The sequence below is a fragment of the Podarcis liolepis genome, assembly GCF_965112155.1.
Source record: "Podarcis liolepis genome assembly, chromosome: 1".
Taxonomy (NCBI): domain Eukaryota; kingdom Metazoa; phylum Chordata; class Lepidosauria; order Squamata; family Lacertidae; genus Podarcis; species Podarcis liolepis.
The window spans coordinates 117,816,777-117,843,989 of NC_139554.1; the positions used below are offsets into that span (position 1 = coordinate 117,816,777).

General features: G+C 41.9%; 1 protein-coding gene across 4 annotated transcripts; it reads right to left on the reverse strand.

Annotated features, from left to right (window-relative positions):
- Positions 1-1,773: 1,773 nt before the first annotated feature.
- ERICH2 (glutamate rich 2) lies at positions 1,774-25,793 on the reverse strand. Of its 4 annotated transcripts, XM_083470396.1 has the most exons (14): positions 25,648-25,793; positions 25,476-25,524; positions 20,300-20,333; positions 17,922-17,958; positions 15,250-15,283; positions 14,953-15,001; positions 13,697-13,733; positions 12,547-12,630; positions 10,407-10,489; positions 8,128-8,220; positions 4,759-4,949; positions 3,635-3,692; positions 2,377-2,448; positions 1,774-1,986 (listed from the first exon to the last, which is right to left on the reverse strand). In XM_083470396.1, exons 1-14 carry the CDS (start codon positions 25,653-25,655, stop codon positions 1,862-1,864), a joined length of 954 nt encoding a protein of 317 aa, XP_083326522.1. In that variant the 5' UTR covers positions 25,656-25,793; the 3' UTR covers positions 1,774-1,861. The 4 variants fall into 4 exon arrangements, with proteins under 4 accessions (XP_083326522.1, XP_083326523.1, XP_083326524.1 ...); XM_083470397.1 differs by lacking the exon at positions 25,476-25,524 and having other exon boundaries at positions 1,842-1,986; XM_083470398.1 differs by lacking the exons at positions 15,250-15,283; positions 17,922-17,958; positions 20,300-20,333 and having other exon boundaries at positions 1,842-1,986; positions 25,648-25,792.
- Between the last annotated feature and the right edge of the window lie 1,420 nt (positions 25,794-27,213).

The window sequence follows — 27,213 nt, forward strand, 5'->3', positions numbered from 1 at the left end:
CTCTTACAGGCTGAGAACTGCAACGTCTAATTGGAATCGAAGAATGGGCTAAGAACAGACCCGCTTCAGAATTATTGTACCCAACTTATCTAGGGAAGGGAGGAAAAAAGAAAAACAAATCTACCCAAAATACGCAGTGGTTTATCAGTGCCTTAAGAAACAGATTATATTATATAGCATTGTATGCAGAGCACCCCTGCACTGAGATGGGAAGAGGACTTATTTAATGCTAATAGACCAGCCTTCCTCAACCTCGGCCCTCCAGATGTTTTTGGTCTACAACCCCCATGATCCCTAGCTAGCAGGACCAATGGTCAGGGATGATGGGAATTGTAGCCTCAAAACATCTGGAGGGCCGAGGTTGAGGAAGCCTGTAATAGACAATGGAAAGAGATGTGCTCTTGGTGTTACTCTGATCAAAATCTTGATAGCGACTCCTTCACTGATAAAATAACAAATTTATATTGGTATAATTTTGCTGCTTGATTAATTGTGGTTATATAAAAAAAACACACACACACACACAGAGAGAGAGAGAGAGAGAGAGAGAGAGAACCAACTGAAGGTTGCAGCTCCATTTGTAACTCAAGGAAATATGTTGCCTCGCTGATAAAGGTAAAGGTAAAGGGAACCCCTGACCATTAGCTCCAGTCGTGGCCAACTCTGGGGTTGCGGCGCTCATCTCGTTTTATTGGCCGAGGGAGCCGGCGTACAGCTTCCGGGTCATGTGGCCAGCATGACTAAGCCGCTTCTGGCGAACCAGAGCAGCGCACGGAAATGCCGTTTACCTTCCCCCCAGAGCGGTACCTATTTATCTACTTGCACTTTGATATGCTTTCGAACTGCTAGGTTGGCAGGAGCAGGGACCGAGCAACGGGAGCTCACCTGTCACAGGGATTCGAACTGCCAACCTTCTGATCTGCAAGTCCTAGACTCTGTGGTTTAACCCACAGTGCCACCTGCGTCCCTCTATTGCATCACTGATAGAAAACCTCAAATACAGACAAGCCCCAGGAAAACTGCAGAAAAATAATGTGATAATGGATACTGCAGTCTCCAGGAGTTCTCATATCTTCTTGGAATTAGTGCATACAAATGCCCCCACAGACCTAAATATCCACCCCTCTGTCAGCAATGCTTTTACAAATGCCAGTGCTTTAAGAGAGTACAGCTGAAAGGGAAGAGGGCAGAAATGAGAGTAAGAGGATTGGTGCTGAGCTGAATTGTTAAGAGATGTAGAAACTGCAGCAAAAAGTTGCACTTGGCACCTTCAGGACTCTTGCATTGTACCCTATTTACTCAAATGTAATGCACACCGTTTTTACCCAAATTATGTCACAGAAATTAGGGTGCGCCTTAGATTTGATGGCACATTAGATTCGATTGCAAGCTTGAAAAACACTGCTGACGTAAGCAAATACTTTTTTGGTTTCAAGGTTTTGAAAACTGAGCTGCACATTACATTTGATGGTGCAATAGATTTGCATGAATACAGTACTTTCAACACCAATAAACCTCCGGTCCTGTATGCCAACACACTGTGCTAGTCTTGTGCCAGGAAGAGGTGTGACCAGCTAGCCCTGAAGCTTAGGCTACTAGAATCAACAGAACAGAACACTTTTTATGTTAGTCCCTGGAGCTTTTCATCTCACAAATTGCTCATCAGCGACAAAACTTTCAGGAGTTGCCTATGGCCAGTAACAATAACAGCTTGATGGAAACAGGAGAGCACTGACAGCAAGGTTAAGCATGAAAAATTTTTTGGGGGTAGGATTCTTTTAACTATTCCAGCTCATTTTAATATGTGCATTTCAAAGAAAAGATGATTAAGAACACACTCGTTCGTGGTCTCTTCAAATTTCTAAGCATCTTTATCAGAATCTCCAGAACTGGCTTCACTTTCAGTGTCGCTTTTATCTGTATTGCTATCCTCTTCACTGCTCTCTTCACTGGTTTCCTCATCTTCTTTAGCAGCACGTTCACTTTCTAACATGGAAATATAAACGATACAAAGGTAAGTCACTCTTGCAACTCCTTTTTCAGGGAGTAATCTGTGCATTTCCTGGCTTGCATCATGGGCTCCCATCTTCCTTCCTCCCTTCTCTTTTGGGGACAGGCATCAGCCACAGCCCTTCTGCATGCTTCCCATGTTACTTGCTAGTGGTGCTGCTTTCCCTGAATCCAGGAAGTGTTTATATCTTAAGGGAAGAAGCAACGGACAGGGACCTCTTGGAATGACTTCTTTCAATAGTGCCAAAAGGAGCACAGGGACAGATTCCTTGGCTGGATCTACACTAATCTGTAAAAACGCTCAACAAACATAATATAGTTCTCAATTGTATAATAGTATTCAGTATTTACAGTTTTAGCACTTACCCAATACCAGTTTTTTCTCAATAAGTGGAAGAAACTGCAGGGCCTCAGGGTTTTCTGGTTCATATATCAGAACTGGAATTTGATAAGGAGAAGACATTATTGATATCTATAGGATGAAATAGAAAATAGGACTCTATAATAATAGCTCGTCCTACTTCATAGAAGTGCAAATATATTTCTCATAAAAGTACCTCCGATTCAACAACAAACTCTGATCTGGAAGCACCCTAGAAATTACGTTTCATCAAGGCAAACCAGATGATAACATGAAATATACAAAAGCATTTCGCTCTTTTCCAGAATCATGAATATGACATGCAAAGTGGGGGTTAACTCTTTCCTCTCCTGTGGCACAGGAGAGGGAAAACAGTTTGTGGGTGGCAATTTTCATCAAGTCTGTGGTGAAGAGGAGGGGGGTTTAAAAACCACTTCCCCATGTGGAATGGTCATAATCTTCATCAGAGCCCCTGTGCTGCTATTAACTTTTTTTTATATAAATGAGATTAATGTACCTCATGCTATTATCTAGTTTGGCAAGTTACCATTCTGTTAATTTATACAGGAAGTGGTTGAAACAGGAAAACAGAAGGAACAAATTCTCCTCTGTGCCTTTCACTTTTCATTCATCATGCTTATTCAGTATTTAAACTTCTTACACGCTCAGTCCAAACATTCTTGTTATGTGTGTTTATTTATTTGGAGTGTTTACTTTGAGACTCCCCCCCCAAAAAAAGAATTCCTGTGGATGCAGAAAGACAATCATATCTATAGAGAGAGTATCATAGCCACAGATTCTTGATCTTTCTATTTCAAACCATTCCAGAAAGAATCCAGGAGACTGCAAGTCCTTGAGTAGTGTGGCAATTTCAGAACTTGCTCCTACATAAACACCAGTCCAAAATATATCAACAGAATAATGTGCTGTCGGCTGGTGGGCTTAATGAGGCCTGGAATGGGTCCCAATTTGGCCCGCGAGGCCATCTCTCCATACCGCACTCACCTGCTCCTCATCCAACATCATGAGGCCGCAAGTGAACAATTATGCCTTAAAGTGTGTTCGTGGTTGTTCCTTGCCAAGCAAGGCATCTGCCAGGGCTTATGAACAGCACTATGGAGTTCTTGACTGTGATTGTCAAAATGGGCTTCCAGTTGGAGAAGGTTCCCCACCCCTGTACTAGATGGAATGTCACAACTTAGGAAACAGATTCGGAGAAACAATGCAAGTCAGGAAAAAACAAAACCCCCTTGCAGAACTTACTCATCTGACAAAGCTTTTTCGCAAGGCTGTATTTCTGCTCCATTATTGCCTTCAGAAACTATAAAGAAAATTTAAAAGTATGCAAATTAATACAAATATGAGCCAATATGACTCAACCTGCACTCAAGTCAACTCAAGGGTGTTGATCCTGCGATGCAAAGTCCAGTTTGAACAGCTTCAGCATGACAACTTTTTCACACTGAGGACACATGATGCACGGCATTTTGTCAAGTAGATCCATTCCTCCACGCATTGTATGTCATTACCAACTCATCTGCAGTGACCTAAAGCATCACAAAGACTGTGCATATTGCAGATGATCTATATCAGGGGTAGGCAACCTAAGGCCCGGCGGCCGGATGCAGCCCAATCGCCTTCTAAATCCGGCCAGCGGATGGTCCGGGAATCAGCGTGTTTTTACATGAGTAGAATGTGTCCTTTTATTTAAAATGCATCTCTGGGTTATTTGTGGGGCATAGGAATTCGTTCATTTCCCCCCAAAAATATAGTCCGGCCCACCACATGGTCTGAGGCACGGTGGACCAGCCGTCGGCTGAAAAAGGTTGCTGACCCCTGATCTACATGCATCAATGTAGCACTGGGAAGGAAAAGTGTCTTATGCTCTAAGCTGTTTTCTTCCAGAGGCTACTTATCTAGAGTGGTAAGTACAGTCATACCTCAGAAGTCGAATGGAATCCGATCCTGAAGTCTGTTCAACTTCCAAAACATTCGGAAGCCAAGGAAGCTCCCTGCAGCCAATCGGAAGCTGTGGAACCCGCGGCAAATGTTCGGGTTCCAAAGACGCACTTCCGGGTTTGCGGTGTTTGGGAGCCAAAACGTTCGATTCGCAAGGCATTCGACTTCCAAGGTACGACTCTCATATCTTATTCCCTTTTATTTAACCAAAACCTCCCCATTTTAGATGTATTAACTGTAGTCATGCTTATTATGCTCTGTTAAGAATCAGTCTTGTATGCATCTAACCTCTTTTACAATTATCTAGATTTTAAATAATATTTTTGGTCAATGTTTATCACACGGAGAAGTATTCAAAACTTTACTGCTCCTGTAGGAAAGGCTAGTTTTGCCAGAACATCTGTTTACTTAATTGGGGGGGGGATTACCTCTCCCATTAACTGTAGCGGTGCAATTCTCTTTTCAACTTCACAGTCACTTTGTTCATTATTTTCGTCCTCTGAACTCTCTGGTGGCTTCTTGTCGGCATTTTCTTTAGCTATACCTTCCCTTTGCTTCTCAGTACTGACCTCACCATTGGGTAGCTTTTCAACAACTGCGGAATTTTTCAACTTTTCATCTACACAAAAAAATTGTATTATAGATGAAGAGGCATTAATAAACATTTCTGTAAGCAAAACTGTGACCAATTAGATTACCGTATTTTTCGCTCTATAGGACGCACTTTTCCCCCTTCAAAAATGAAGGGGAAATGTGTGTGCGTCCTATGGAGCGAAGACGCCATAGCCCCGCGACCCTCTCCCGGCTGGAGAGGTGACGCGTGGCTATGGCAGGAGCCTCTACAGTCCCGCGTCACCTCTGCAGCTGGGAGAGCGCGCGCCGGGCTAAAGAAGCCATAGCCCCGCAACCCTCTCCAGGCTTCCAAGGTAGCCGCCTGAACGCACCTTAAACGGCACCTTGTTTTAGAGTGGGAAAACAAGAGGGGGAAGTTCTCCCCCTCTCTGTGCAGCGCCTCCTGCCGCTTCACTGAAGGGGCGCTGGGCAGAGAGGGGGAGAATTTTTTTTTCTTGTTCTCCCCCCTCTAAAACAAAGTGCGTCCTATTGTCCGGTGCGTCCTATGATGCAAAAAATACGGTACCTTTCCCAAAATTTTCAGGGGCTAGCCATGCAGCAGGGAAAAAACCAGAGGGTCTTGAGACACCTTAGTGACTAACTAATTCATTCTAGCGTAAGTATTCATGGTTTAGCATCACATTTATGAGATGTTAGTCTTTAAGGAGCCATAAGACTACTTTCTAAATGACTACTATTTCTCTGTATCCTGTGTTAAATAATATTTCAACATAGATATGATTAATAGAATAAAGAGAGTGTGAACAGACAACGAAACCCCCAGGGTACGATCTAGTCAAATCCATGCATTTTTAGATCCCACTGATTTATTTTATCATATTTTTATTTTGTCCTTTCTCCAAAGAGGCACCAAGAGGTTGTGCTACTTTATCTCCACAAGAGCCCTACACTTCACGCTTGAATTTGAATCCATGCTTCTTCAGCTCAGTTGCAGCAATCTACCCACTGCTCCACACCTGCTTTCAGTAGGACAACCACAATAATTAAGGAGTTGAAACCACTACGAGAAAAAACTCGTGTGTTTGGGGTTATTTGGCTTAGAAACCAACAGCTGAGGAGAATATGATAGAGGTTTATAAATATATCATTGTGTGGAAAGAGTATATAAAGAGATTTTTTTCCTCCTCCACCCCCCCACCCGTATTTTGTCATCTTATCAACATTAAATGGCAGTAGATTCAGAACAGACAAAAGAACTTTTATACATAACACCATTTAAATTCAATCCAGGATGTGTACCCCATTAATCCTTTTTAGATGCCTAGTAGTGACATAATCCACATAATCTCTATACAACTGCCTTGAGCCCTCTGGGTATAGTGTGGCATATAAATCAATCAATCAATCAATCAATCAATCAATCAATCAAACAAACAACTTTCCTCTTTTCTTGACAGCTCTGCCAAATCTGTACTGCTATCTCTTCCTCCTGCCTTGATCATGAAATTCACATACCAAGTATCTTTGGTTCCATTGCTTTGCTACACCTCTGCCAGCCTAGTCAGTCCTCACATGACACTCCCAAATTTAAAAATCCACATGAGCCTGGACTTTTATTTAGTAGGGTTGATGAGCCACGACATCACATACAATTTATGACATGAGAGTTAGCTCACAAAGATGTAATCGAAGGCAGCAAAAAGGGCTATATGCGTTGAGCAACTGCACCTTTAAAGTCAGAATTTCCTTAAAGGAAGGAAAAACACACCACTTGCAACAGTTTACCTGTCAGCTATTGATAATGATAATAATAGAAGAAATAAAGGTACAGTGAAACTGAAAGATGGTGGCCCAATTCATGTATCCCCAGAAGTGGCAGACACCATCTTAGAGAAGGCAATCTGCTTCCTTTCTCACATATCAAAAGAAGAAGAGTTTGGATTTGATATCTCGCTTTATCACTACCCGAAGGAGTCTCAAAGCGGCTAACATTCTCCTTTCCCTTCCTCCCCCACAACAAACACTCTGTGAGGTGAGGGGGGCTGAGAGACTTCAGAGAAGTGTGACTAGCCCAAGGTCACCCAGCAGCTGCATGTGGAGGAGCGGGGAAGCGAACCCAGTTCACCAGATTACGAGTCTATCACTCTTAACCACTGCACCACACTGGCACACTGCTTCTTTTAAGATAAAGCTCTTTGTAACATGTATTAAGCTTCCCTTTGTTTATGTCTGTAATTAATAACAACAATAACCAGAACTATGAAAGTTGAGGTGAGCAATGCCTCTATATTGATTTATCTAGCTGTGATGCTACAAGAACAGCTCCAAAAATAGCAATGTTGCTATGGGCAGACCAGAATCTCTCCCCCCATACCATAATATCTGGGGGGGGGGGAGAAATCTTTCCTACAGACCATACTGAGCACTGAGATCAGCAGAGGGTGCCTTCTTGGGAGTTCCTCAGCCCCCAGAGGCTTGTGGGGAGGGTGACAGCCCGGGAGAGGGCATTCTCTGTGGCGGCCCCTGAGTTGTGGAACTCCCTCCCCACAGAGGTGCTCCTGACACCTTCACTGAACAGCTTCTGGCAAATGCTGGAGATCCATCTCTTTATCCTGACTTTTGGCACCTAAGGTGTATATTTTTAGGACCCACCTTATTTCTGTGATTGTAAGTTGTTTAAACTGCTTTTAATATTGGGTTTTTAACGCTGTAACCCACCATGGGACTTTGGGGTGAAGTGCACGTCATTAATAAAAACATTCTTGTGTAGACAAGCCTACCCAGATGCTTAGGAAGTAAATTTTATCTACTTTAGTATTTTAACTTTTGTATGTTTTAAAGTGCGGTTGTGGATTTTTCTTGATTTTGCTGTTTCACCTTTCGTAAACCGCTTGAAGTTTTTTTATGGTCCAGCAGTGTATACATTTTATGAAAAACAAACAAACAACAATATAACAAGACTACATTTTGGGCTAAAGCATACTTTAGTAAGGAGATCAGCACCAATAAAGACAAGGTTAAAAGTATTCCTTAGTGGTAGTACCTTTCACTGAAGCTTACACTATATCCATGAGGTTCGAATTAAGATGAAACACACAAATTAATGGCATCTATCAATCAAGAAAATACCTTTTTGATATTATGCTTAACTAAATCTAGACATAATTTATAGCCAAAGAAGCTGAAAGAGATTAATAAATGAAATATATTTTGTTTGAACCAACCATTGACTTCCAATTCTGTCTTCACCTCAGTTATCTTAGTTTCATGATTCAGCCTCTGTAAATCAGTTTCTAATTGTTGATCATTATGAATTTCTGGGAGAAGAGAAAGCAGAAGTAAGAGATAAAATGCACCGCAATTCAACAGCAACAATATTTCCCCCCTCAAATTTATGTCTTTAGGGTAGAGAAATCCATACTATTTCATATTTCAACAACATGTTTGATAGTCTAATGAAGCTAGCATATAGTAACAGAAATGTATTTTTCCCTGCCAAGAAAAAAGTGCATGATGTCAGCTCATATTGAATTCAACTCAGAAACTACAATGTCCATACAGTCCTCATCTTCCTTCATTGAGGTCCAGCACCAAGGACTTTCTGGCGGTTCCCTCGCTGCGAGAAGTCAAGTTACAGGGAACCGGGCAGAGGGCCTTCTCAGTAGTGGCACCCGCCCTGTGGAACGCCCTCCCACCAGATGTCAAAGACACTCTGGGTGGCTTCCAACAAAGATGAAAAATACACTAAAATGTCACATATTAAAAACTTCAGATGTCTTCTGAATGTCAGGTAGTTGTTTATCGCTTTGACCCACAGGGCGGGTGCCACTACCGAGAAGGCCCTCTTCCTGGTTCCCTGTAACTTGGCTTCTTGCAGTGAGGGAACCGCCAGAAGGCCCTTGGCGCTGGACCTCAGTGTCTGGGCAGAACGATGGGGGTGGAGACGCTCCTTCAGATATACTGGACTGAGGCCGTTTAGGGCTTTAAAGGTCAGCACCAACACTTTGAATTGTGCTCGGAAACGTACTGGGAGCCAATGTAGGAATAGTGCTCTCTCACTCTCTGCAGAGATTATTAGGACACCGACACGCTTTAAAATGCTTCTTGGGAGCATCACTGCCACTGGGATATGGCCTATCAATGCAGGTAGAGAGAACACAAAATAAATGGAACTACAAAATAAATGATGCCAAAGAAAAGACAGTTGGCGAGGATTCCCTCTTGATGCAGAAAGCATACAGAATGCTTGTTGCTCACGTAGATTCCACTTTATCAAGATGAATCATGTTCAGCAAAGGTACTTTCAAGTGTGAAGGGGTCATAGCTCAGTGATAAAGCACATGCTCTGCATGCTGAAAATCCCAGGCTTGATACTAAGCGAATCCAGGAAAGGTGGGAAAGACTCCTGACAAACCATGGGAAGAAGCTACAAATCACTGCCCTAGATGAGCCAATGGTTTGACTTGGGGCCCTTCTAGATATCTTTTCTATGGTGCACTCATTATGATTTGCGCTTATGGTGGTTTTAGGGCAATTATACACTATTTGAGGGATGCGGGTGGCGCTGTGGGTTAAACCACAGAGCCGAGGACTTGCCGATCAGAAGGTCGGCGGTTCGAATCCCCGCGACAGGGTGAGCTCCCGTTGCTCGGTCCCTGCTCCTGCCAACCTAGCAGTTCGAAAGCACGTCAAAGTGCAAGGAGATAAATAGGTACCACTCTGGGGGGAAGGTAAACGGCATTTCCGCGCACTGCTCTGGTTCGCCAGAAGCGGCTTAGTCCTGCTGGCCACATGACCCGGAAGCTCCCTCGGCCAATAAAGCGAGATGAGCGCCGCAACCCCGGAGTCAGCCACGACTGGACCTAATGGTCAGGGGTCCCTTTACCTTTATACACTATTTGTCTTTTAATACTGTTTGCACCTGCAAAGGCTACCTGGTGGTATGCTGCTTTGGTTTCTAATCTGTGCACCTCCTGTAACTTCCCGCTGAAACCCTGCAACTTTACCTAACACAATTTTTCCTGGGTTGCTGTTTCTCGTCCCACTTTAGCTGCATTACAGTGCAAGACTGCCCTTCCAGACGGTAGTAATGTGATGACATTAGGGAGGCATCACAGAACAACTAATAAGGCAGAGTGATTTATGGACAGCCCAGTCTAACTCTACCACTGATGCATTATTGTTGCATTACTGAAGAATACCATGGCTGATGACATTGAAAGCCACTGAGAGGTCGCGGAGAATTTACAAGGGCACATTTCCTTTGTCTCTCTTCTGACAGAAGTCATCATGACCAAAGCAGTTTCGATGGCAAAACTGGGCCTAACCCCCAACTGAAATGGATCTAGAAAATCAGTATTCTCAAACAGTGCTTGGCTCTGGTCTGCACATGGCTGAGGGATAATTTGAACTCTACTCTCCTAGTTTGCAGTCTAGTAACACAGAACTGCATAGGTTCTATATACACATATATATATAAAAACATATGCAACATAAATCTCACCTGTCTCTTCTTCTATGCGGTCAGGCAATCTTACACTCATCTTTGGATTTTTATTTCTTGCAATTCTTTTTAAAGTATTCCCCCTAAATATTGTGAGTGTTATCCAAGGGGAGACAAAAAAAGAAATCATACATTTTTGAGACTACAAAGATAATATGCTTTCAGGTATATGCCAGGTTCAATACAGCTGGAGTGGTATCCAGTAAAAATAGTTATCTGAAAACAAAATTAGACTTGATGTTAAAGGCATCATTTGCATTTAATATCCATGTTTTTAAAATGCAAATAATAGCTATTAGGCGGGCTGATAATTACTGGAATCACAGGAAGTAGGGAAGAGACTTCCCTCCTGTTGCAATCTTGAGATTGAAAAACCACCCTTTTGAAGCTATTTGCATTTCCTCTTAATGCAAATAGCAGCTCCAGAAGGATGCTTTTTGAAATAAATAGGGACTACAGTGGTGAGGCAAGGGTTAAGCTCCTTCTCCTTGCCTGCACTGGTCTCTTATAACTATCAACTCCCGCAGCAGTAATTTGCATTTTCAAAAGTGTGCGCTTTAGATACAAAAATGAATTAACATCATATCTAATTTGGTACTGAGCTGCCTGATTCTTATGCCAGTGCAAGCATGCAAATGACTCCCTGTGCAGAGAACAAGCTCAAGTTACATGGAGTTCCACAATTGCTAGAGACCGCCTCATTCTCTTCTACGCTGAAACAATCCTAAACGATTCAGAAAAAACAACTGAGACAGTTTGATGGCAAGCAAACCTTTACAGCGCCACCCAGCCATATGGAGCTCCTGGATAAATGGCATAACCTCTTTGTCATGACTTTTCAACTTAGCCTGCCTTCCCAATATTCTCTTTCAACTTTATCTTTTGCTCATCTGCTGCCAATTAATCTTGAGTGACAAGAACGAATTTCGTGTTTCCCAGTGGCTGACTGCAGGCTGCTGCACGTGTTACATTTGCCATGGAGAGACCTCCAAAAATATTGTGATAAAGAGATTCCTGCCTATAACATTTGGAAGCCCATCCCATGCAGAACACACCATCAATGTACGTCACCAATAGCTACAGGCGATCAAGGTGCAAAGGCCCTCAGCATGGCAACTGAGCTCTGTGCTTCTAAATCTGGCTCTTAATACGGCCAAGACCAAGGAATTGGTGGTGGATTACAGGGAAAAAAAGGCAGACATTCAGCCCTTGTATATCAACGGGGGACGGGTGGAGAGGGTGGCGGAATTCAGGTTTTTGGGAGTGACCATGGATCAGGGCATGACTTGGAGCGCAAATACCACTGCTCTGGTGAAGAAGGCCCAGCAGAGAATTTATTTCCTCAGACTTTTAAAAAAGAACAATCTGAGTGAGAGACTGCTGGTGTCCTTCTACCGAGGCTCCATAGAGAGCATACTTACATACTGTATTTGTGCTTGGTTCTCCAGTTGTACAGCTAGGGAGAGGAAGGTGCTCCAGAAGGTCATAACCACAGCCCAAAGGATTATTGGGCACCCTCTCCCACCTTTGGAAGAACTGTACGGTTCCCGTTGCCTTAGGAAAGCAAACAACATCCTGCAGGATCCATCTCACCCGGGATACAGTCTGTTTGCACTACTGCCTTCTGGCAGGAGGTATAGAAACATCAAGTCAAGGACAAATAGACTGAAAAATAGTTTCTATCCAAGAGCTGTGGCCTTGCTGAATGCTGTAACTCGATAGTGAGACCTGGGAGTTTGATGGGTGTGGGTGTGGTTGGAAGGTGGTTTGTTTGGTTGTTGCTGTTGTTTTGCTTTTGTTGTTTTTAAGGGATGGCATCCAATTTCGTTGCACTGGTGCAATGTTGCACTAGTGTAATGACAATAAAGAATCTATCTATCTATCTATCTATCTATCTATCTATCTATCTATCTATCTAAATGTCACAGCTGGAGCAGGAATAATTCACCATGTGTGTGTGTGTTTAGGCTGCACCCCATGATGAGCAAAATAACACAGACCAAGCCACACTTTCTTCCACACATGCCTCAAGAACTTGTTGGGATCTACAATAGGACAGTGGTTGCTTGTTTGAAAAAGCTTGTCAGCAATTTCTTCTCATAATGAAATTAATTAAGAACGCAAATGAAGTGAGACTTACTTTTCTACGGATTTAGCTGCACGTAACAAGATCTGCTTTGATGGAGTGTAAGGTCTGCTTATAGATTCATTTCCACATCCCATGCTGCCTTGGTTCAAAAAAATAATAAAGGAAGGAAGGAAAAGAACCATCACAAAAAAGTTTTTGACAGCAACTGCAGAATAATAATTCCACTAAAATGCAGATTCTAACCAACTGCTGCAGCCTTTTATTTATTTATTCTTTTCTTGTATTCAAGTACATTTTGAGAAGCCAAGATCAAGGGCTGATTTTGAATTAGGAGCAAGTCAAATAAGAGTATGTGCATAAAATAAATGATTCAAGCTGGGGAGCAATCAATACAACTTCTTCTAAAAACTTATTTTAAAACATGCAGCACTATAGAGCAAGGATATGTTATTACAGAACCTCAGCTTATTTAACAGTGAAACTCAAACTGAAAGAATTTGATTCAGCTAGCCAACAATAATCAGTATTTGACTGCATCATCTGGAATACCCTCTTAATATTTGATATTTGGGTCGCAATCAGAAGTATACTTATTTGGAAAGAAAGCCTAACTTAAGTGGTGAAGAAGAAGAAGAAGAAGAAGAAGAAGAAGAAGAAGAAGAAGAGTAGTAGTAGTAGTAGTAGTAGTAGTTTGGATTTGATATCCCGCCTTTCACTCCCTTTAAGGAGTCTCAAAGCGGCTAACATTCTCCTTTCCCTTCCTCCCCCACAACAAACACTCTGTGAGGTGAGTGGGGCTGAGAGACTTCAAAGAAGTGTGACTGGCCCAAGGTCACCCAGCAGCTGCATGTGGAGGAGCGGGGAAGCAAACCCGGTTCACCAGATTACGAACTACCGCTCTTAACCACTACACCACACTGGCTGTAAGAGTACACCACACTGAGAGTAATGATAGTACTTATCTATTGATATATACATCCATGTTGGTAATCAAAAGGTTAAAGTAGAAATATATGTGTTTCTAGTTCTTTAGATATAAGAGAGGTTGCAATCCCATGTATACTTACTTTGGAGTAAGCCCCACTGACATAAGTGAGTAAACATGCAAAGGATTGTGTAATCTATGAAAAATAATTGCACTATCTTTCTCTGACAGGTTAAGAAGGCAGATCATATACAAGCTGCACAATAAAGATCTTACCGTGGAATTGTTTGAACGGGTTCAAGGACTACTTCTTCTAAAAACAAAATAAATGGAAATATTTGGTTCAACTGATACACATTCAGATTATCCCCTGCCCCCCCCCAAAATATATAGAACAATAATTTTAAATTTTAACTAAGCGATAAATGTATTATAGTTTATCATTTTTTTCTTAACATCAATTACGGTAACAATTTACAACATCTCTTTGAGTAAGTGGTTTTTGTTCTAGCCTGTTCCCCCCACTGTAAGGCAAATTTTCCTCAATTTTTTTTTTTTAAAAAATCACATGGAAAACCCTCAATTTTTGCTCATTAGCCCAATTCTGATTAAAAGACTATTGGCTAAGGCTTCCAGTTACTGCTGGGGCTGACCAACATACAACAGTTGGAATGAATATGTTAGACTTAATATTTATTTGGGGGAAAGGAATAAGGGCCAAATTAGATGTGATCTTAATTGAATGAATATAATTAGTGTGAAGGCATTAAAAACATGTTAAAAAGCAGCAGCATCCGGCCCCCTGAACAGAATTGGGATGCTAAGCAACATGGGTGACTACGTAAGGAGGGAGGCATTTTAGGGGAAAGGGTTTTTTTTGGTGGGGGGAGGAACATAGCTCTTTCTCCCCACCTGCCTGATTCTATTGCAGCCCCACATGGTTATTTACTTACAAAATGTATGTGATAACGGTTTTCACATGACTAACATAGTATCTAGCTGTGTACACAGATCAGGCAACAGAAGTGGCACACAGGTCAGGAAGCAACTGATGCTCCAACCACCATTGCTCATATGTGACCCAGTTTCTGCGCTGGCTTCTGTGTCTCTGATGCTCACAGACCTTAAAAAGTGCTGCAAACTGGAGCCAGAGGGCAGAGAGAAGAAAGTAAGGATCCTATTCTAGAGCAAAGCCATGTACCAGAAAGAGTAGAAACAGCCACAAAGTTCTCCAAGGCATTATTTTATGTAAGCAGCATTGGGGATTCTGCTGGATTAATCAAATTAGATAAATCAACCAAATAATTTACTAATGCTTACAGAAGAATGCTTTCTATTCTTTAACTGGCAATTTGTTTTGACATACAAATAAAGCCTAGTTTTGTCCCTGGTTTTAATTATGATTTTCTAAATTACTAGCACTTTTGTACCTGCATCCAGAATTCTAAGAAGCCCCCCCCCCCCCCAAAGCAGTGTGGTTTGAAAGCAGTGATTAAAAATCAGTGCAGTTTTGAAAAGCTCAGCAGATTTACCTTTTGGACCAAACACGTGCAACCTTCCATTTTGTCTGTTCTTCTGTTCCTGCAATAAAGACAAAAGTAAGAACCAACCACAAGACCTGCCATGTGATTTTGCCTAAAATTTTTCACCGTGATTTCTCTGACTAGTGAGAATTCCCGTAAGTTGCAATAAAACACTGAAACACAGATATGACTCTTGATCAGTACAATCAACTGATTAAAACCAAAACACCAAGAAACCATTAAATACCAATATATCAATTCCATTTAAAGATAAACATATATCAAATTTGAAATAAAAACTTTTACCTTCATTACATCAGTCCTTCCTAAGCCACTATGCCTATATAAGACAATAAAACGAGTTGCATATATAAGGAGATTATTCAAGATGATATGATGCTTAAAAATCAGCCTGAATCCTAGCCTACTTCTCATATTTGACATAATAGAGTATAAGAATTCATCACAACCAAAGCATTGTAGACTAGTCCAAGGCTAGTCCAGTAAGCTTTGTTACACTACAGAACACCATGCTACCTTTTTTGTTTTCTGCTCTTTTTTTTTTTGGTGTATTTCTGACCATGAGATCACAACCAGCAGTTCATTAAGCTTTTTGAAATCATATTTCTTGTATCCACTACACTCAGCTTTCCTTTTCCTATATATATAGTGAATGTGATCTCTTCCTCCTGTGGTTCTCACTATTTCCACCTCTGCCTAAATGAACTCCTAGGGCATGTATCACCCATAAAATGGCCTTACAGTGGTGCCCCGCAAGACGGAAAACCCACTAGACGAAAGGGTTTTCCGTTTCTGAGCTGCTTCGCAAGACGATTTTCCCTATGGGCTTGCTTTGCAAGACGAAAACGTCTTGCGGGTGTTCCTATTCCCCCCCCCCTTTTCTAAGCCGCTAATAGCCTTTTAGCCGCTAATCCGCTAAGCCTTTAATAGCCGCTAAGCCTTTAATAGCCGCTAAACTGCTAATAGCGCTAATCCGCTAAGCCGCTAATAGGGTTGCTTTGCAAGACGAAAAAACCGCTAGACGAAGAGATTCGCGGAACGGATTAATTTCGTCTTGTGAGGCACCACTGTACTTGATGTCCTAAGTATTCAAGCAGGATGATAATGGGAAAAGGCAGTCTCTTGGGTAAACATGCCCAAGGCTGTTAAGGGCTTTATACACCAATAGTAAAACCTTAAACTTGGCCAGTAGCTAACTGACAGCCAGTGCAAATCCCCAAACAACCATGTTACATGCTGCAGGTAGGTTGCTCTGAATAGCACCTTCGTCACAGCATTCTGCACCAGCCTGTAGTTTGTAGACCAGCTTTATGGGTCTACATAGAGCCATGATGCAACAATCCAACCCCGAGGTTATCATTGTATGGACCTCTGTGGACAAGCTATCTCTGTCCAAGGATGGTTATGATTGGCACACCAGCTAAAGCTGCTCTGAGCTACTGAGGCTGTTTGGGTCTCTAGTGACAAATATGGATCCTGGCTCACCCATAAGCTACGAATGTGGTTCTTCAGGAAGGAATGAGACCCTGTTCAGAACAGGCAACTGACCTTCACAGCTTTTCTTTTAAAATAGTTTGTACGCGTGCTACAGTATTTTCATGTAACATGCACTCTGGTCTTTCGGCTGTAGTCATAAGAATACTTCCATATACGTAAGTTCCATTCGATCAGTTGGATTTAGGCTGTGCACACGACCATCTCCACTGCACTGCCCCACTAGGTTTTGAATCCACGCACACATGGAATTAGCAACAATCTAGAGCTATCCTGTAGTTTCTTGTAAAAATACTGTGCCTTCATGCGATTCATTGCAAACTAGCTTCATTCCAATTTGAGAATGGTAGCAATACTGAAAGTGTAGTGAAACCCAGGTGAGCACGTTTGAGGCTGTGAGTTGGGGCTGGTTCTACGTGTCTGATGTCAATATGGGTAGGGGGAGTTAGAGAAGTCTCTTTCCTCTGACAAATCCTCTTTACCTGAACCGTTCCCTATTTTATTTTAATTTAAGAGTTTTATTTTATCCTACTCATTAAAAATAGATACCCACTTCAACAGTATTTTCGCACTACCCTGTAGTAAAGACCGCAATGAGTTTTCTGGCACTTTAGATTAATAGCATGATCCTAACCATGCCTGCTCAGACTTAGTGAATTCAGTTGGGCTTACTCTCAGGTAGGAGGTGTTAGGTTTGCCACCTTAAGATGTACTCCTAGCCCTGCTTGAGAGTAAGCCTCGTTGAACTAAATGAGGAGTACTTCTGAGTAGTTGTGTACAAGGCTCCACCATCAGGCTGATTTCTTAAGCTTCCACACTTAACTTGGAAGTAGGCTAAATGAGGATGATTTGTAGGGGGACAGGGTTGAAGGGAGGAAAGCTTCATGATTAGGAGTTGAGGGTGGGTGGGGGGGGTGGAGAAGTCGATTAGGTGAAGACATCCCTCCCCCATCTCTGCCCACTGGTGTGGATGGACAGGGGGTGAAGTGGAAACAAATCAAAGAGTAGTGATGCTCACAATGATGTGTAAATTTGAACTGAACTGAAATATACAGCATACGCAAACACAAAACCCCGACTAAATTTAAGCTGGCAATGTGTACGTGGCCTTATTTTCAACTTGTAGAGATGGTCAGGAGGACAGAGCTGCTAGTGTCTTATAAAAGAATGCAGGGAAAGAAGAGACCAAAATATCCTAGGACAGGCTTCCTCAAACTAGGCCCTCCAGATGTTTTGAGACTACAATTCCCATCATCCCTGACCACTGGTCCTGCTAGCTAGGGATCATGGGAGTTGTAGGCCAAAAACATCTGGAGGGCCGAGTTTGAGGAAGCCTGTCCTAGGATATGCCTTGAAGGCATGTAAGGCCACCACCTTGCTAAAACTGGGAAAGTTGAGGTCTGATCACAAATTCTCAGAGGGATAAACTGAACAATGGCAAGAACCCATCTTCCTTTCCTTACCTTGGCAAAGGCAAACGTGTTTCTAGGACAAATCCATCTAAAACAAAAAGTTTGAGTGTATTTTGCATGATCTCCTTAAACCAAATCTGCCTGTTTTCAACGTATAGATTCAGCATGACAGAGTATGACATTAAATTGATAAACTTTTGAGATACATTTAATTTAAAAAAATTATTAGGAGACATATTGTTTCCCTCCTCTACAAGTTTTTATCAAAATGCTCTCCCCATACTCTCATGCTCCAGGTCATGGATCTCCTCACAGGTACACACATCCTTTACATTCAATGCTACTCCCCTTCCAGTTTGGTCTATTCCTTTTGAATAAGTTATATCCCTCAATAACTACATTGCAATCCTGTATCTCATCCCACCAGGTGGGAAATATTGTTTCCTTCCCACTCGGGATTCAGTTTAAAGCTCTTCTGATAAATTTTGTGAGATTCCTAACACATTTTTGCCAACTGCTGTCAGGTGCATGCAACCCATCTCTTGCCAAAAGTCCTTCTTCATGGAAGTGGAGACCATGGTCCAGGAAGCCAAATCTTTCCCAATGACACCATCTGTGCAGTCAGTTATTTACTTCCAGTATTTTTCTTTCTCTTCCTGGGCCATGACCTTCAACAGGAAGGCATGATGAAATAACCACTTGTGCCACAGGATCCTTTCAGCTTCCCACCCAGAGTCTCATAGTCCCTTGCAACACATTGAAGACTGTGTCTGTCAGTATCATTTTGTATCCACATGGATCAAAAGAAAGGGGTAATGATCAGTGGGCTTGATGAGAGTTGGCAGCCTCTCTGTCACATGTTGAATCATTGCACCTAGAATAGGGATGTCCAACCGGTCGACCGCAATCAACAGGTTGATCCCTGGTTGATAGCAGTCGATTGTGCGCTCATATTCCTCTGCAGGGGAAAAGAGCATCCCCCTCTTGCTCTGTCCTTCATTTGCGCACGATTACAAGAATGGAAGAAGGAGTTACCGCTGTCGTAATTACTACTTGTTTAGCAATTTATGGAGTGCGCCCCCCTAAAAAGCCCAACAACTTTGGCTTGATGTCCCCGAGCTAGAAGAAAGCACACCTCCTGGGACATTCTATCAGGTCCACACATCACTATCTCTGTCTCCCTGAGCAGAAAGTCACCAACCACCACCACACCTCTCTTCCTCCTTTGGGAAGTGGCAGAAATCCTTCTATCCATTGCACCTTCTGCAGTCACCTCTGTGCTCTCTGAGGCCTATGACTGATGTCCCTGTTCCTCTGACCCAGAATCAATGTCCAAGGGTAGGAAGTGGAATTAACTGTGAAGTTCCAAAGGCACAGTATGGTTTCTGACAGCCCTGCTTCTGTGTTTTATGTTCTTCCATGTGTCTGCCTCCTGATTAGGGTTGGGGGATATGCACAATTAAGACACATTTTTTTATCTCCACTTCTCTTCTAAACTTTGCCATCCTTGGTACAGCTTGACTAATATATCCATGCCTACCATAGAAGTATAAATCTTTTATTTGTTACAGTTTGTGTCATGAGACTAACAATACCCTGTGGCTAAAAACTAATTTGGGAAACTATGTATATAAACCCTGGCTACATTACATTTCAATATATGGAAGTGACTTGGATGCAGGGGAATTTCTGTGATTTAAAACACAACACAGGATGTGTGGCTCTTATTTAAGAGAAGGACGATGAAACATTTGCTGTGCACATGTTTTCATTGAGTAGCACAACTCTCCACAGAACAGGAATAGCAATTTCACAATTCACAGGTAAAAATGGGCACATTCACGCCAATAACTTCTATTAGAATGCAATCCTCTACATGTGTACTCAAAAGTAAGGCCCATTGAGTTAAACAAGGTTTGTTTCCAAGGCAGTGGCTATCCAGTTGCAGCCTGCTGTAGTTCTATATACACTTCTGTAAGTAAGCACCATTTAACTCAAAGCTGTGTACTCAGTCCCATTTGCTCTGCATGCACAGCACTCCCATCACTGGTTTGGAAAGTGGTGTGCACATGGTGTTATCCACATATCTATCTTGTCATTTTTTATGAAATACTGCATTTTGATACATCCCTCCTCCAACCCAGCTTTGATCTGAATTGAGAAAAGTAATGACACAGCTGCTTTTTAAGCTGGTAATGTGTACACAGCCTTAATGGGACTTACTTCCAAGTGGACAAGTATAAGGTTGCACTCTTAGCTCTGAAATATCGATAAAACCATTAAGGGGGGGGGGAACCTATTAAGAATTCTTATGACTTTTTTTTAAGGAAAAAGGCTTAAAAGGAAGAGGGTAGGGTTTGTTTGTTAGTTTTTTAGAATATAAGGAACTATAAGAAAGTACTTTCAAATGCATTGTTTAATGCAAATACCTTCAGGAGCAATCACTTCCATCATTCCAGAAACCTAAAAAGATGTAGAGGAAAGATTCCAAATGGCATTTTTAAGAAGCTTACTAGGAGCAAATAAGATAAATATATTATATACAATGAAGTATGGCCCCAGAAAGTTTCCAAACACTGTTTCTTAGTTGACTTTTTACTGAAACTAAGTAGGGAGCATTCACAAAAGGGAGAAATATATAAAAAGACACACCAAAGTACACTAGTGGCCAAAATTGTGGAAACATTCTGAAAAAAGTGTATTTCTGAGGTTTGATGGCTCAGAACACCTGATTGGCTCTCTAAACACTCATACTCTTTGGCTACATTCAAATGAAGGGGAACTACTGCATATCAACCTAAGGAAGCTGTGCTTCATTTTTCTGGTTATTTGGCTATAACTTTTGATAGAATACAGATAACTGAACAAACGTTGTTGCATTACATTCTTCATTAAATTATCTTTCTATTGATATATCATTATATGGTATTACTAAAAAAAGGGGGGGTTGTGAGCCATCAAACCTCGGAAATACACTTTCCCCAAAAGGTTTCCACAATTTTGGCCACTAGTGATGAATGCCTTTCTCTGCAAATTGTGAGTTCTTCAGGTATCAAAAAGACCTGACTCCTAATCTCCTCCCCACCCCCTGCCACATGGTTGTTAACAACACCTTGCATCTGAAACAATATTATATTTTTTGTTTCTAAATGTGAATTGGGGAGTGTTGGAAATTTGGGTGCAACTCAGCATGCAGAAGAGGGGTTTGGCATGGTTTAAGACAGAAAGGGTTAGGGACCTCCAGATTTCCTGAGCTCCCTTCTTCTCTTTTGATGTTACATTTAGACTGATATTCTCAGTTTGTGCTCTGTTTTACAACTTCCTGTTACCGTATTTTTTGCTCTATAAGACTCACTTTCCCCCTCCTAAAAAGTAAGGGGAAATGTGTGTGCGTCTTATGGAGCGAATGCAGGCTGCACAGCTATCCCAGAATCCAGAACAGCAAGAGGGATTGCTGCTTTCACTGTGCATCCCTCTTGCTGTTCTAGCTTCTGAAATTCAGAATATTTTTTTTCTTGTTTTCCTCCTCCAAATACTTGGTGCGTCTTGTGGTCTGGTGCGTCTTATAGAGCGAAAAATACGGTACTTTCACTTCTCTCTTAGACCTCAAAATGAGACATCATGCTGGAACCATCCTCCAAGGGAAAAGGGAGCCAGCACAGCTGTCTTGCTCTAATACAGACTACTTAGACTAGAATTAGGAACTCTTCTATCCAAGTACGTATTTCATACCATAAAGTCCTTTTTTATTTTTCTTACCTACAAACATCACTCTGTGTGTGATTGCAACTGGTAAAGTCTGCTAGATTCACTCCCTTAACACTGCCTTACTCAGCATACTAAAAGAGTTTCAACAGACAGTTGGAACCAAATAATTTCGGTATAGAATATATACCAATTTTTAAGATAAGGTTACAATCAACGGAATTGTGAAAAAATGTAACTGATGCTGAAGTGCTGACAGTACACTTACTCTATACAGATAATTACTGGTTGAACAGAAAAAGACATAAGAATATGGAATACATGTCATCCTAATGTTAAATGATTTCAGTTAAAATCCTTGGTTTTATTTTTGACTTCCTTCCTTCCTTGACACACAATTTAGGCCATCACAATACCAGGTCAATTCTCTCTTTACAGCATTACAAAAACATAGTCCTTTCTATCTGCCTCTTTGACAGAACACTGAGTCACATCAAGCTGGCAATTTTTTTTTTTTTTTTTTGCCTTGACTACTACAGTTTTCTCCTCTTTGGTCTTTCATTATCTCACTTTGGCCCTCTGCTTCTACCAATCACTCTGCTTTCAAAATCATTTTGTTCATCAGACCATGGAAAGTCTTTCCTGAAATTCCAACACTGGCTGCCTTGCATGCTCCAGGATTGTGCACAAGTTTCTTGTCCTTACCTTCAAATTCCTAAATTTCAACAGCTTTATCATTTTTAAGAGAAAGAATCATAACCAGAAATGGCCTACTTGTTCAGCATTGTAGGCTGCCGTGGAAACACAAGTGACAGACAGTTGTTAATTTCCATATTTAATTTCCATATAATTAACATAGAAAGCATAAAATGTGGGTGAACATAGCAGCAACTAGGCTGTAATGTATGTTGCACTTCTTCAATAATGCAATTTGTGCCATTTCTAGTGTGAAAGTGTTTGCTTATGCCAGGAGTAGGCAACCTAAGGCCCGTGGGCCGGATACGGCCCAATCGCCTTCTCAATCTGGCCCGCCGGCGGTCTGGGAATCAGCATGTTTTTATGTGAGTAGAAAGTGTGCTTTTATTTAAAATGCATCTCTGGGTTATTTGTGGGGCCTGCCTGGTGTTTTTACATGAGTAGAATGTGTGCTTTTATTTAAAATGCATCTCTGGGTTATTTGTAGGGCCTGCCTGGTGTTTTTACATGAGTAGAATGCGTGCTTTTATTTAAAATGTACCTCTGGGTTATTTGTGGGACATAGGAATTAATTCATTTCCCCCCCAAAAATATAGTCCGGCCCACCACATGGTCTGAGGGACAGTGGACCGGCCCACGGATGAAAAAGGTTGCTGAACCCTGGCTTAAGCAAAGAAAATATGATTGATCACCTATATCCCAACTTGTGTGTGTGTGTGTGTGTGTGTGTGTGTGTGTATCTGATATATAACAGATATATTGGAAACCTCAAACAGCAATAATGCTTAATATTCTATTTAAAACATAGGGAAATAATTCTGCACAACTTTTAAAGGGTAAAACTTATGTGTGATAAGGTAAAATGTTTACATCTAAAACAATGGAAGAGAAAAACATTTACTTTTGATGTATGGCTCCACTGATATATCTGCTTTGCAAATGTATACTATGCAGCGCTCTATGTATGCTATGTGAATGTATACTATGCAGCACTCATCTAAGCACCTCAATTAAGGTATAGCATGTAACCGCAGAGGCATAATTTTTGTAGTAACAGCCGAAACAGCTTTTGTGAATGCTACCTCTCTGGGGAATTAGCATATATTCAGGGAAAGATAATTCTAGGATCCACTTAGTGTCACATTGCTCTGCATGGGTCAGGATGTTCTTCAGGAAATCAGACTCCACTTTGCATTCAAAGTAGAAGTAACCTCATTAATAGTTTGGATTTGATATCCCATTTTATCACTACCCGAAGGAGTCTCAAAGCGGCTAACATTCTCCTTTCTCTTCCTCCCCCACAACAAACACTCTGTGAGGTGAGTGGGGCTGAGAGACTTCAGAGAAGTGTGACTAACCCAAGGTCACCCAGCAGCTGCATGTGGAGGAGTGGAGACGCGAACCCGGTTCACCAGATTACGAGTCTATCGCTCTTAACCACTACACCACACTGACCTTCCCCAGCTCTATTGTCACATCAACAGGTAAGCCATAAGATCAGAACTCTTGTCTGTAAGTCTTCCTCTCTCAGTACAGTGTGTTCAGATTTAAATTTGTGTAATATATAATACGGTGCCCATCACGTGTGCAACAGCTGTTATTTCTACAGGACACTAGAGCCTCTGCTAATCATCATATACATAATCTGAAATCCATTTAAGTTGGCAAACTGAATTCAGCAAGCCTGGCTTGATTTCAAATGGGAACAAGCCAACTTAACTGCTTTGTAGATCATAACCAACCTTTGATTAATGACTCATGCGGCCCCACAGCCAACATTTGAATAGGGTGGGGGAGAATGCGAAACAGGCACCACTAAGGGTATTCTGCTATGGAGTAGTATACAAGTCTAGTAAATCAATAAATGTGTATATGCTTAATATCACCACAAACATATCACTTCCTTTTGACTGCAGAAGGTTTGGCCATTATCCCGAAGTCCTGGATTCCAAATCCATAACCACTAACAGAATTTCCACGCAAACCCCCTCAGCATACACAACTAATTAAGTCTGTTTTTCAATCTCAAATATTAAAATGAATGAGATTGCGAAGAGATTATTTCCCATTACCACCCTCAACTGTCAAATAAACTGATTTTATTAGCAATTGTGTAGAAAACTAAAAAAACTAAGTGAATGTGTTAGTGGTACGAAGCCTTCACTGGAGCTAGAGCTGCAGCTGCCACTATTCTGGAATAAAAACAACAACAACAACAACAATTATGCTACATATGTATGCAACAATATATGCTACAATATATGCAACAATATATGCTACATGCTACATATATGCCACCTATTTGAATGGGTTGCTGCAGCCACTCTGGGCGGCTCCCAACAAAAAAATAGTAAAAACACAATACAACATCACACACTAAAAGCTTCCCTGGACAGGGAAGTTATACATCAGATCCACTAGACCAGCCTTTCTCAACCTTAGGTCCCCAGGCGTTGTTGGACCGCTGCTCCCACCACCCCTGCCTGCTGTCCTGTCTGGCTACGGATGATGGGATTTGTAGTCCAACAATATCAGGGGACCCAACACTGAGAAAGGTTGCACTAGACATCTCAATGTTTCTCTTGTTCATCGCTTGCAGGGCTGCTGTGCTTCTAACAAGGGGAACGTGAACAGGCGGCAGGAAGAACTCCTCAGCATGGCGGTGCTGCCAACAGAGAGGAGGGCGGCACTTGCTGAATTTATTTGGCTTGTTGCTACAATAATTAAAAACACGGCATTTTCCTTGGCGGTGGTGGTGCAGCAGCAGCCATTTCCCCCGCTGAATTGCATTGTCATTGTTGTCAAGAATTTGTTGTTGTTGTTGCTACAATAATTAAAAACACTGCATTTTCCTTGCACAGCTGTCAATTTCTCCCTTTTTAAAAAGGGAAATTCCCTTATTCCAAATAGGATTCCTCGCAAGAATAGGCTTCTTTGGTGGTGGTGGTGCAACAGCAGCCATTTCCCCCGCTGAATTGCATTGTCGTTGTTGTCAAGAATTTGTTGTTGTTGTTGTTGTTATTGCTACAATAATTAAAAACACGGTGTTTTCCTTGGCGGTGGCGGTGCAGCAGCAGCTAGCTTTCCCACTGAACTGCACTGTCGTTGTTGTCTATTATTATTATTATTGCAGCTTTTATTAAGGGCTACAGGTTAAAAAGGAAGGACACCTTTAAATATGTGGGGTGGGGTGGGGTCTCCTACCTTGGGGGCTGTCGGCCTGGGTATCCCCTGGCCCAAGACAATATTAAACCTAGATAGGGGGCGGAGGGAAGAAGAAGGAGAGGGTTAGACTCTAGAGCCGCGCTGCGTCATATCCTCGAAACCCCCTCGAAGCAAAAAAAAAAAAAAAAAAGCAGTGCTGGTGCTAGGCTACCTGTTCATGGCGCGGCCGAGCTACCTGGGCTCATTCAACTGACTGGGGCAACGCAAAGGACGCTCCACTGCCAGCGCCGACGGAGCGTCCACAGGCCGCAGGGAGGCCGCGACGTCACCATAGCAACGCGCAGCTAGCGCCGCTTTGTCAAGCCTCCGGGCCGCCTGGAAAAGGGGGCCGGGCGGGAACGGAGGGGCGGGGCGAAATGGTTCCCACCTGCGAGGAGAAGCGGCCTTGACAAGCAGCGGCAAAAGGAGCCAACAGAGACAAGCAGCGTTAAACTAAGACGACGGAGAGAAAACGCCCCCACTCTCGTTGCTCACATGTCCCCGGTTTTCGGCGAGCTGGGTGGGCGTACACGTGTAATGCTCGTGCATACTGGATATTATTATTTTTTTGAATTTTACCGGGTTTTTTATTTCATTTTGAGCAAAGCACACGGTCCCTTCAAATGCTGCATGACACATACAACTGGAAAGTTACCTCCTGTTGGCACTATGTTTGCCTCACCAGTGCATTTATCCTACTAACCACCATTAAAAACAGTACAATAAGCAAATTCACAAAGAACACAAAATTTAAAAAACCCCCAAACCTAAACATTTTTTAAACATGCAGCTTTTAAGGTTGTTACATTGAACATTCTACCTTCTAAGCATGCAAAAAAAGGGATGGTCTGCATTTTAAGTTTGTCTTTTAAAAATTTTACAGGGCAGACTGACATCACGCGAAACACACAATATACAATACTACAGCATAGTAAACTGCCGGAGACGTTTTGCTGCACACGGTGCAGAAGTTTAAATATAAAGCAACCATGTCCTGCTTTTTCAGGATACCCAGAATCTACTGATTGAGGCGATTGCCTCCTTCTGCCTGACCGCAGGGGGTGGGGGTCTGGTTTTTTATTGCATGGGCTATGAGCAGTGCTTTTTTTCTTTAAAAAATGTTTAGGGGTGTACTCTCGTTTTGACTCAGGAAAATCACAATTTTATAGTTCAAATCGGGAAAAATAAATACAGTAAATGGGCAAAAGTGCAAAGATTCACAAAATGTTTAGGGGTATGTGTACCCCTGCACCCCCTCCCAAGGAAAAGCACTGGCAATAAGTATTGTTCTGTTTGTTGTTATGTTATGGGTTTTTGTACTGTAAACCGCCCTGGGCTCTTCAGATGAAGGGCGGTGTATAAATCAATTAGATAAATAATCAAGGCAGGAATTGAAATGGGTTTGTTGTTGTTTTTAAATGGCAGTGGAGATTATGAGTCCCTTGTCCGTTGGGTGGATTTGAATTCAGGCAGTGTGGCATAATAATAATAGTAATAGTAATAATAATAATAATAATAATAATAATAATAATAATAATAATAATAAATGAAACATGATTCATATGTATGACAATTTCACTAGATTTCTCACATGTCTGATAGGTCATGTCCTTCAAGTCATATACAAGATCAGGGCAGCGGGCAACTTTTTTCACAAAAACAGTATTCATTCGAAACTGTGCTTAGATGTAGCCAGAGGTCCATTCCAAGAAACAGAGATCCTGGATTAGGATGAAAT

Bases quoted from the DNA above. Each gene is read 5' to 3' on its own strand.
- ERICH2 (XM_083470396.1), bottom strand. The intron at 10,490-12,546 runs GTAAGTCTCACT...CACAATATTTAG, and splicing joins GCAGCTAAATCCGTAGAAAA to GGGGAATACTTTAAAAAGAA. The intron at 1,987-2,376 runs GTAAGTGCTAAA...TTTCCATGTTAG, and splicing joins TGAGAAAAAACTGGTATTGG to AAAGTGAACGTGCTGCTAAA.